The sequence below is a fragment of the Nicotiana tomentosiformis genome, chromosome 1 (assembly GCF_000390325.3).
Source record: "Nicotiana tomentosiformis chromosome 1, ASM39032v3, whole genome shotgun sequence".
Taxonomy (NCBI): Eukaryota; Viridiplantae; Streptophyta; class Magnoliopsida; order Solanales; family Solanaceae; genus Nicotiana; species Nicotiana tomentosiformis.
Window position 1 is genome coordinate 95,526,531 of NC_090812.1, and position 11,576 is coordinate 95,538,106.

Here is an 11,576-nt window from a genome sequence, read left to right on the forward strand (position 1 = left end):
ATGGGAAGTTTAACAAACAAGTAGTATAATACCAAAGAAACTGAGTCAATGCTATATCTGTCAACATTGCAGTTTGTTTCAATGAGCCTGCGTTCCATAAGCCACACTACCATAGTTTGTTGCTAAGTCCAACATCATAGACCTTGTTAACAACTAAAATTGGAAAACTCCCATTTCTTATGAAAAACCCATATACTACATACAAAAATTTAAGCAGATTCTACTCTGGCAGTTTGGGAAAGACTTGCTTAAGATTTTACTAGTCGATTCAACACCATGGGAGAACAGTACACAACTAGCAATCTTACTTGGGTTAAAAGAATAGTCATAAACATATGTCCTCCCATTTGGCAGTCACCACATTTACAATCCCATTTCAAGTGTAAGAATTGAGCAATGTAGTCCCAGATTTTGAAGATAATATGGCTTATAAAGGTTACAATTTTGGAGGTCTGGGCAGAAAAGCAAGTCCAAGTTTATTCATTCTTAGGAAGATGCTAATTAATCAAATGCCATTACATTGTAAATTAGTTATTTAGTTGCATCGAATTAGCCACTATTATCTTTCATCTGTATGCCAGATAACTAATCTCAAGGCCTACTTTCTTTGCTGAAGTAGAAAAATGCTTACACTTAATGGCGTAACTAAAAATGTTTCAGTCTATTAATGATCAATAAGAAATATTCCATTTATTGATGTAACTAAAGAAAGAAGATGAGATTTCCTGTCTCTCTATACTCTGACATCAAATGGGTCAAAGATACTATACAGTCTAGTGAAGGAGACCCCAAAGTTTACTTAATATCAAAAGTACATAAAAGAAGACCTTCGGAGTCTCCTTCAGGGGAATTGAAATAGTCTATATTCTATCAGTTAAGCATGCAAGTTTATTGCAAACTTCTTCCAAACCCAACAATAGATTCAGAAGAATCACTTTGGCAAGTGAGCCCTTTCATATCTGTACAACATGCAAAAAGTTCGAGCAGTGTGATATTTTATAAAAAATAAATAACAAAGAACAACCAGTTCTATCAGCCAAGTCTATAGTTGGAGTATTCTTCACTGCAAAATTTTATCTCTGAAGGGGAGAGAAACAAAACAGTCAAATTACTGACACACTTCATATCTCGAGAAGCGGCAAGAAAAAATGAAAAGAACCAAATGCTTGATAATACTTTCCCCTAAGCATTCACAGATTGTTCGGTCTTATTCTGGATTTGTTTTGTTTTATCTATTTATTCTTTAATACTATTCAATGAAGCAGTACATACCTTGTCAATCTTTTCTAATTTGATTAATGGACTATCAGAAAACGCTACCAGCAATTGCTAGTTGCGGGAATACAATTCCCTTCCTGGATTGCACAATCATGAGATAAGGTGAAGTATCTTTTGTTTGTTGCTAAACTCAGTTAACTTCTAGCATTGAAAGATTGTCAATTCCCCTTTTTATTCATCTACTGGCACATACTACTCCTAAGCCACTCCAGAAACTGAGATAGATGTTTAGAGTACTGACACTAGCAACACCTACAGCATAAAAGAGGCAAAAACAAGGGATATTACAAAATGAACATGTCACATATAGAGTAAATTCAGCGATAGAAGCTGACAACTAAGATTTATCCAAACCAAAAAGTACGTTAGTATTTATGTGGAATGTGCAAGTAGTGTACATAGAGGATAAATCTAGAGGAGGTAACATTAAAAATGGTCTGGCCATGTCTTATGCAACCTCCAAATGCACCGATCAGTATGTATAATCTAGTTCCAGGATTCAAACATGGATTAAAGATCAAAATGAAAGGAGCAGGCTTATTAAAGGTTAACATTTCCCACATTTAGTGAAAGAATACCAGCATCCAACCTAAAAGTGTAACGCAATGAAACGAGCAGCCTAATACTTTATTAAAATTCGTCAACACCAAGTGCAGGACACACTTCTCTTACAAAACTAAATGTGGATTTTTTTTTACAACTAAGCAAGTAAATTTCTTCTTGTGCCACGGCTGTGAAGTAAATATCAATTAGAGTTATTATGAAAATTAATAAGATAAAGAGCAACTTCTCATAGTCTCGCATATCATCGTGAGCATCAATTCCATCATCCCACTCCATTTTATGTCATGAAGTTATCACAAGGAACGTATATGATGTAACGGCTGGAAACGTTGTGTTCAAATTGTACATGTGAAAAAACTTTCTAATCTCCACCGAGAACCCCAAAAGGAAGGTGCCATAGTTAAACCAAAGAATAAATATAGCACGCACAAGTGACCAGCGCTACCAATAATCCCCACATGAACAAACCCCATCCTTGAAATGGTGAAATCGATTGATGTCTCTGACTAGAATTTCTCTGTTTGCATATTTTGAAATGAGCTTAGTGAAGGAGTGACAGTCTTCACATAATCTCAAGTTCTTACTAATCCTTATAGTCTCTCCTTTACTGTTATTAATCAACCCAAAGGCAACTGCTAATTTCTCACTATGACCCAACAAAATACGTTCTTTCTCCTCTTCTTCAAGATCATACAGCACGATTCTGGTATTTGGCACATACCCATTCTGCTTCATCTCCATTGACAGCTTTAGCAACAATGCATGAATTTGCTCAATTTGTGGGTTAATTTCGTCAACTGACTGGAGACAGTAGATTTTCCTCTTTACTTCAATCCAGCTACAACCAGAGACTTTCCGCAACCCTTTGGCTTCCAAAAGCTTCCTAACTCGTTTTACCTCATCCCACATCCTAGCTTCTGCATAAATGTCAGTCAAAAGTACATAGTTCCCAGCATTTGTGGGTTCAAGCTCAAACAACCTTCTGCTTGCCCTCTCTGCAAGGTCAACATTACAATGAATCCTACATGATCCAAGAAGAGACCCCCAAACTTTGGGTCCTGGTTCAATCCGCATATCTTGTATGATTATAGCCGCTTCTTCTAACTGATTGGCTCTTCCAAGAAGATCAACCATGCAAGCATAGTGCTCCACACTAGGGTAGATATTATGTTCTCTCGACATTGAATCAAACAAACGTTTCCCCTCCGCCACAAGCCCTGCATGACTGCAAGCTCCCAATACACTAACGAATGATACTGGACTTGGTGACACTCCATATCGAATCATTTCTCTAAAAACTTCAATTGCTTTGGCCCCAAATCCATGTATTCCAAAGCTTGAAATCATGGAATTCCATGCAACAACATCCCTCTTGCCCATCTGATCAAACACTCTTCGTCCCAATTCTAGAGCACCACACCTTGAATACATTGTCACAAGAGCACTGAGAACGGGCAAAATAGAGTCGAGCCCTTTCCTAAGTATATATCCATGTAATAGCTTCCCTTGCTCTAGTGCAGCCAGTGCTGCACAAGCTTGAAGAACACTAACCATAGTCACTGAATTTGGCAACATATCATCATAGCTCATCATTTCACGAAAAAGCTCCAATGCTTCAAGAGGTTTCCCGTTCTTTGCATAACAGGCAATCATTGCGCTCCAAGACACCAAATTTTTCTCTGGCATCTCATAGAACAAACAACTTGCATCGCCTACGCGACCAAACCTAGCATATACATCAATTAAGGTCGTCATAATATGAAGATGACGCTCATAACCGTGTCTCAACATGTGGCCATGAATTTCCTTGCCCTTTTCGAGCGATGGCGATGACGATTCAGAAGCAACACAAGCTTTGAGCACGTACGTATACGTGAACCTATCTGATGGGATTCCAATGCCATTCATACGTCTGTAAAAGTCCAAAACTTCTTCACCATGGCCAGCTAAAGCCAATGCCCGGAAAAAGGCGTTCCAAACGAAGATGGTTCGGTTGGAAATTTTATCAAACACTTGGCGGACGTGGTCGATACAGCCCAAGTGGGAGTACACATTAATGAGTTTGGTAGCCAAGAAAGGATCTTGATCGAACCCATCATCAATGAGTTTGCGGTGAAGAGTTAAAGCGTGGGAGAGGGAGTGATTTTGGGAGCAGGAAAGGATGAGCAGCTCGTAGGTACGTTGGGTGGGATTGGGCTCCTGAAAGAGGAGCTGAAGGGCTTCTTTCAGATGTCCTTTTTTGCAAAGAGATTGAATTGAATCGTTGTAATTATGGCTAAAAGTAGAAGTAGTGGGTTTTGGGTTGCTGACAATGTGGGTGTTATTGCTGGTGGTACAGTGGATTGAGGTTGGACGATATGAATAAGAAGAAGTGAAGAGGGGACTAGTTTGGTGCAAAAGGTTGAAGGGAAGGTAAGAAGGAGGAGGAAGTTGAAGAAGAGATGGAGGAGGAGATTGAAGCGACCACATTTACACCATCACGACTTCGATATTTGCTTCAATTCCTGGCAGCGGACTGCGGAGCCAAATAACTCGCTGAAGTTTAAATATTGAATTTTTTTTCCTGAATGAACTGAAGGAAAATATCAGTTGGTCTCTGTCTCTTTTATCATTCAATGTTCTGGAGTAATGTGCGCGTGTGAATAAAATTGATCTTATTTGGTTGTAATTTTGTTATTAAAAACATTTATTAAACATATCTGTTATAAAAAATCAAATTATGGTAGATGTCTACTCTTCCTCCATGATCTTCTCAAATACTTAATGACATATTTAATGACATATTTTTATGCTCAATGACATATTTTTCTTCACTTTTCATGCATATATAAAGGTCTTGTAATAGATAAGAAAATACACACAATTGAAGAAGAAAATCTCTTCCTTCTCTCTATCTCCATTTCTTATTCATGTTTTACTAAATTGCTTTTATTTCATAACAACATGTCTTGTTCATATTTTACTAAATTGCTTTTATTTTATAACACGTTATCAGCACGAATTGCTCATTTCATGATCTTCTACGTCAAGACTATGTAAATTATAAGCAGGCAATGAGATCAAGTACAATGAAAAATATCTTGGATGATAATACAAAGATAAGTTTTACATCCATCTAAACTCATTCATATTTTCATATCTTTGCATTAATTTTATGTGCAGTATTTAGTTTTTAAAAAAAATTCAATTGTATCCACTGAAATAAAGAACTGGAAAGGTATGCCTTTATTTGTTACATCTCTTATAGGACAAAGATAATATTCCAACGTATATATATGTTCTGATCTTTTACATATTATGATAGATAATTATTAAGGTAATTTAATAATAATATTTTTACCATCACATGATGTATTTCATTGAAAGCAAAATTATCAAATATGTATGCGATTTTACAGTACCTTGAAAATTTGGCATTCGAATATACAATTAATATAAACTCATTATAGTTATAATTTATAATAGTCACAGTTATGCATTAAGCCTTAAATATTTTTGCTGGAAACATAAGGCCCATTCCTCCATATTGGATTTTTTTTGGTGAAGTTCTTATAGTCTTTGAAATATAAGTGGTTATAGGTTATCTGCACCTTTCCCCTAATTAATTTATTAAAATGTAAAAGTGATTGTATCATTTTTTTTTTTAAATGGCATATATCCTAACTAGCATTTTTGTTGCAGAGGAACTGTTTCAAGATTGAAATAGTTATATATGTCTTCTTGAAAGTTAATTTACTTATGCCTATAATTATAAAGTAATAATATTTTAAAGGCTCGAGTGCGATTCCTAGTGAATTTTGGCCTATTATGCCAAAGATTGAGAGTAAGACGATGGGTTCAAGTCCCAACGTACTATGTTGATGAAAAGACGTTGGATTCAAGTTCCAACGCATTATGGCCTAGCATGCCTTTATATGGGTAAGGCATTGGGTTTGAGTCCTAATGCACCATATTAATAATAATAATAACTAAAGAAAAAATAATGTAATAATAATAATAATAATAATAACTAAAGAAAAAATATTATATTTTTCATGAAAAAGCATTAAGCTTGTCCCACTTGATTTGCTCTATTCTTGAAGTGAATGTGATAGCAGTGCATGATAAGTCTAAATAAAGACAAGTGGTTGACCAATGAATGTGGGCGTGCGAAAGGCCAAAGTAATAATAGTTATCACTATGGTAATTATAAAAAGGGAGAACAAGACAATGTTTACCATCAAATTGGTATATATAAAAAAAATAAAGCACATTGTATGATTATACTCCATTCTTTGAAGAGGATGTCACTTGTGATAAACATTGATAATGCATACTTATTCCTGAAAGTGAATATGAAAATATATATGTGTTAAAGATTATGCATAATAATGTACTTGTGCATGGTTGGATAAATACTAAAACTCACCTCTAAGGGAGGTTTGAGACAACGAAAGATAATAAATATTATTGTGTAGTTACATGAATATATCATTGGTCGCATACATGTGATACGCCAAATATTTTATTAAGCCTTATGAAAGTTATTAAAAGCAAAATTAAAGCAAGAAATTATTTTGCTTATGATGATTTTGAACATGATAATTATTATGATATGATTCTCTTTGTGAAGGAGACATTCATTATATGGATGGTGTGACAAAAGATCTTGTAGTACAAAAGCAATTAAGAGCTCTGAAAGAATTAATTTGTTACTATCTGAATGAATGAAATTGTTCATGACATTAATCTTGTAGTAAGTCTCAAAAGAAACATTTTGATTTAAAAATATATTAGCCAAAGTGGTTGGCATATTGAGACTATAAATAAAAAGAAGATTGAATATCTTTATATTACTATAATCATACCGGGTAAATATGAAAGGTTACCTGACTTTTCTTCTATTTGTACTACACAAGTATAAGCATGATGATGCAATCACAAGCCACAAGTAAACTAGAAGTTTACTGAAATAAATATTAATTGGCATGACCGGTTGACCATCTCGGTTCAATTATGATGCAAAAAATTAATTGAGAATTACATTGGCATATATTGAAGAAATATAAGATTCTTCAAGAATTCTCTTCTGTTGTTTATTCTCATGATATACCAGTTAAGGTTGGGATTGAATCCCTTGATTTATGGAACGAATATAGGCCCAGTCACCTTCCATGTGAACCGTTTATTATTATATGATTATAATAGATGCATCTATTCTATGGTCACATGTGCATTTGTATCAACTTGCAGTTTGGATTTTTGAAAGATTGATTGCTCAAATTATTAGAGCACAGTTCCAGAATATAAATTATGATGATTTATCTTGATAATACTGGTTTAAATTCAAGTTGGTTTAGCAGAAATTTTATGCCTCCAATTATATCTAAACCATTGATTATGAGAACAAAATTGCCAAAATAAAATTTGGTATGTGATGTATTATTTAATATACAACAGCACTTGTACGCATCTAGCCAAGTTATGATAAGTTCTCCCTAACACAATCGATTCAGGGTCAGGAACCAAATAATTTCCATCTAGAAATATGAATGTGCTATATGATTTAATTGTTCCACCACAAAGCACAAAGATGGATCCCCAAATAAGGCTAGGGATATATGTTGGTGATTCCAACAATAGGGGGAGAAAGTGAGCAGCTGAAAAAGTAATGCATGTAATGAATTATTATGAGTACATCTAGATCCTCGTACGAGAAAATGTGAACTTGAAGTTCAAGTGATAATTCATTTGCAAAATATTGCCAGGCGTATTTGCTGACCAAAAACTAAATATCATATTCAACTGCTAATGCTCCAAATAAAATAAAGTTCATAATGAATAGAGTTTATGGCATGCATGAAGCATAATAGACTAATCGGTTCCAAAGATAAAACTCCTTGAATAAGGAGATGAACAAATGTTCAAGATAGTCATAATAAGGAGGCAAGTGCTCTAGAAGAGTATCACGACATAACACTTCATAAGACCTCATGGGAGAGGCTCAGGTACCTGAAAATAATAAGATAAAGAGATCTCAATAAGTTATGTCTTTATTGGGTAATAGTAGAATCGATATAAAATGATCGTCGACGATATTATTAATATAATATAGCGCTCAATATTATTAATATTGACGAGGATCTTGAGCTCAAATTTGTCATGAAATTTGGACAGATAAATAATTGGCCAAAAGAAAAATACGCAATGAAAATTGATTTCACCTGAAAAATATGAAGTTGGACGGATAGTCTCAACACCTGAAAGTATAAAGCCAGTGGAGGTATAAATGTGTTCTTGTACCGAAAAAAAAAGGTCAAGTCGATAAACATAAAGACGACTTGTGTCACAAGAAAATTTGTAAATATCCTAGCATTGATAATATAGAGACATGTTCTTATGTGGTGGATGTCATCATTTCAGGTTTTAATCCGATAATACAAGAAAAACGTGATATGCGTATAATGGAAATCATTGAAGGATTTAAATTATTCTGAAGCATATTAAGGTTTTCAAGAAATTTATTAAATAAAGCTTCAAAAATCCTTATACGGATTGAAACAATCAGGGCGCATGTGATATAATCGCCTGAGTGAGTACCTGTTGAAAGAAGGGTACAAGGATGATTCAATTTGTCCTTATGTCTTTATAAAAAGATCTAGATCTAAATTTATTATAATTACCGTGTATGTTGATGATTTAAATATTATTAGAATTCCTAGGGAGCTTCCCAAAGCAGTAGACTATTTAAAGAAAGAATTTGAAATGAAAGATCTTAAAAAGACAAAATTTTATCTTGGTCTACAAATTGAGTATATGAAAGATAGAATTTTTGTCCATCAATCAGCATATACTAAAATGATTTTAAAGCGATTATATATGGATAAAGCACATTCATTCCGACCTCATGAAAATAATGAAGAGCTAATTGGTCCCGAAGTACCATATCTTAGTGCAATTGGTGCACTAATGTATCTTTCTAACATTACAAGGTCTGACATAACTTTTTCAGTTAATGTCTTAACAAGATATAGCTCTACTCCTACAAGGAGACATTTGAATGGAATCAAACACATATTGCAGTATCTAAAAAGGACTTCCGATATGGGATTATTTTATGGCAATGATTGCAGTCCCGATCTTGTTGGTTATGCTGATGTTGGGTATTTATATGACCCACACAAGGCTCGATCTCAAACAGACTATGTGTTTACATATGGAGGCACTGTCATATCTTGGCGATCGACTAAGCAATCAATTGTGGCTACTTCGAGAATGTGTATGGTTGAGATCTATAATACACCTTATTCGAGACAAATGTGGTTTGAAGTGTGACAAACTACCCACAATTTTATATGAAGACAATGCAGCATGCATAGCCCAATTGAAGGGAGGATTCATAAAGGGGATAAGACAAAGCAAATTTCACCAAAGTTATTTTTCACACATGATCTTCAAAAGAATGGTAATATCAATGTGCAACAAATCCGTTCAAGTGATAATATGGCTGATCTGTTCACCAAATATCTACCGACGTCAACCTCCAAGAAACTAGTGTACAAGATTGGGATGCGAAGACTCAAGGATGTGAATTGATGCTCTCATCGGGGGGAGTTAATACGCGTTGTACTCTTTTTTCCTTACAAGATTTTGTCCCACTGGGTTTTCCTTGCAAGGTTTTTAACGAGGGAACCAAAAGGCGTATTTCTAAACATGTGTACTATTTTTCCTTCACTAGAATTTTTTTCCATAGGGCTTTTTCCTAATAAGGTTTTAACGAGCCACATTATCTATGGACATCCAAGGGGGAGTGTTATAAGAAAAATCAAATTATGGTGGATGTCTACTATTCCTCCGTGATCTTCTCAAATGCTTAATGACATATTTAATGATATATTTTTATACTTAATGACATTCAATGACATATTTTTCTTCACTTTTCATGCCTATATAAAGGCCTTGTAATAGATAAGAAAATACACACAATTGAAGAAGAAAATCTCTTCCTTCTCTCTATCTCCATTTCTTGTTCATGTTTTACTAAATTGCTTTTATTTCATAACAACATATCTTGTTCATGTTTTACTAAATTACTTTTATTTTATAACAATATCTATATAATTGACCGAATTGGTATTATAACCAAATATTGCAACTTGTTGGTTCTCAACTTGAGCTTATAGTTTGTTTAAGATATGCTATTTTTCTCTACATTAAATATCAATAACCAGTGATCTCTAGAATGAAAATTCTTAAACAGAGGAATAAAAGTATATTCACAAAAAATTCAGTTCAAAGTTTTTAAAGCAAATCTAATTCAAGGTTTTATATTTTTTTTTGTAACGGCCCGACCGGTCGTTTCGAGAGTTATAAGCCCATTTTTCCCATTCCTACTTATTTTTATGTTATTCAGCTATATTATATTATATCAGGTTATGTGGTTCGAGTCCGGAAGGAACTCGGAGTGAAATGAGACACTAGTCTCATAATTAAAAAATTTAAATTAGAAAAGTGGACCGGATATGGACCTATGTGTAAACGACCTCAGATTTGAATTTTGATGATTTCAATAGCTCCGTATGGTGATTTTGGGCTTAGGAGCATGTCCGGAATATTATTTGGAAGTCCGTAGAGGAATTAGGCTTGGAATGCCGAAAGTTTTATTTTTGAGAAGTTTGACCAGGGGTTGACTTTTTAATATCGGAGTCGGAATCCGATTCTGAAAATTGGAATACCTCTGTTATGTCATTTAGGACTTGTGTGCAAAATTTGAGGTCAATCGTACGTGATTTGATAGGTTCCGGAGTTGTTTGTAGAAATTAGAAATTTTAAAGTTCATTAGGCTTGAATTGGGGTGTAATTCATGGTTTTAGCGTTGTTTGAGGTGATTTGAGGATTCAACTAAGTTCTTATGATGTTTTAGGACTTGTTGGTATATTTGGTTGAGGTCCCGAGGGCCTCGGGTGACTTTCGGATGGTTAACGGATCAAAAATTGAACTAGAACAGCTGTTGCAATTTCCTTATGTTGGAAATTTGCTTCTGCCCAGAAATCGAGCCCAGATGTGAGCCCAGATTGAGCTCAGGGTCGAGGGCCATGATCGAAGCCCAGATCGAGCTCAGGGTCAAGGGCCACGATCGAAGCCATGATCGAGCCCAGAGTCGAGGGCCATGATCGAGCCCAGGGTCGTGGGCCACGGTCGTAGGCCGGGTCGAAGACATAATCGAGGGCTAGGATCGAGAACCAGGATCGAGGGACAGGACCGAGGACCTCGATCGAAGGCCAAGATCGAGGCAGAACCGAGGATGTCAGGGCAGAATTATAAAAAATAGGGACTTCGTCCCATTTGCCATTTTTGACAAATTGGAGCTTGAGGAGAGGCGATTTTTGATATATTTTCAAGAAAAACTTGAGGTAAGTCCCTTGTGATCATTTCTACTCCATAATATTGAATTATCATCGAATAATCCGACTAGATTACATGATTTTGAGGTGTAAATCAGAGATTGGAACTTAGAAAAGTTGGAAATAAGATTTGTAGATTTGAGGGTCGAGTTGAGGTCGGATTTTGGTAAAATTGGTATGGATAGACTCGTGAGTGAATGAGCTTTCTAGTTTTGTAAATTTTGTCGAATTTCGAGGTGTGGGACCGGGGGCGGGTTTGAGCCAATTTCGGGTTTTGGTCTAATTTTATAGTTTTTCTTGTGGAATTCATCCTATTAGCGCGTATTGATGGTATTGTACTGATTGTGAATA

The 11,576-nt window shown here is 35.0% G+C and overlaps 1 protein-coding gene across 1 annotated transcript; it reads right to left on the reverse strand.

Annotated features, from left to right (window-relative positions):
* Window positions 1–1,876: 1,876 nt before the first annotated feature.
* Window positions 1,877–4,633, reverse strand: LOC104105903 (pentatricopeptide repeat-containing protein CRR2, chloroplastic). Its single transcript, XM_009614333.4, has one exon. It carries the CDS (start codon window positions 4,309–4,311, stop codon window positions 2,284–2,286), a length of 2,028 nt encoding a protein of 675 aa, XP_009612628.1. The 5' UTR covers window positions 4,312–4,633; the 3' UTR covers window positions 1,877–2,283.
* Window positions 4,634–11,576: the final 6,943 nt, after the last annotated feature.

Excerpts from the sequence above, each read along its gene's own strand:
- LOC104105903 (XM_009614333.4), bottom strand. The coding sequence starts at position 4,311 with ATGTGGTCGCTTCAATCTCCTCCTCCATCTCTTCTTCAACTTCCTCCT.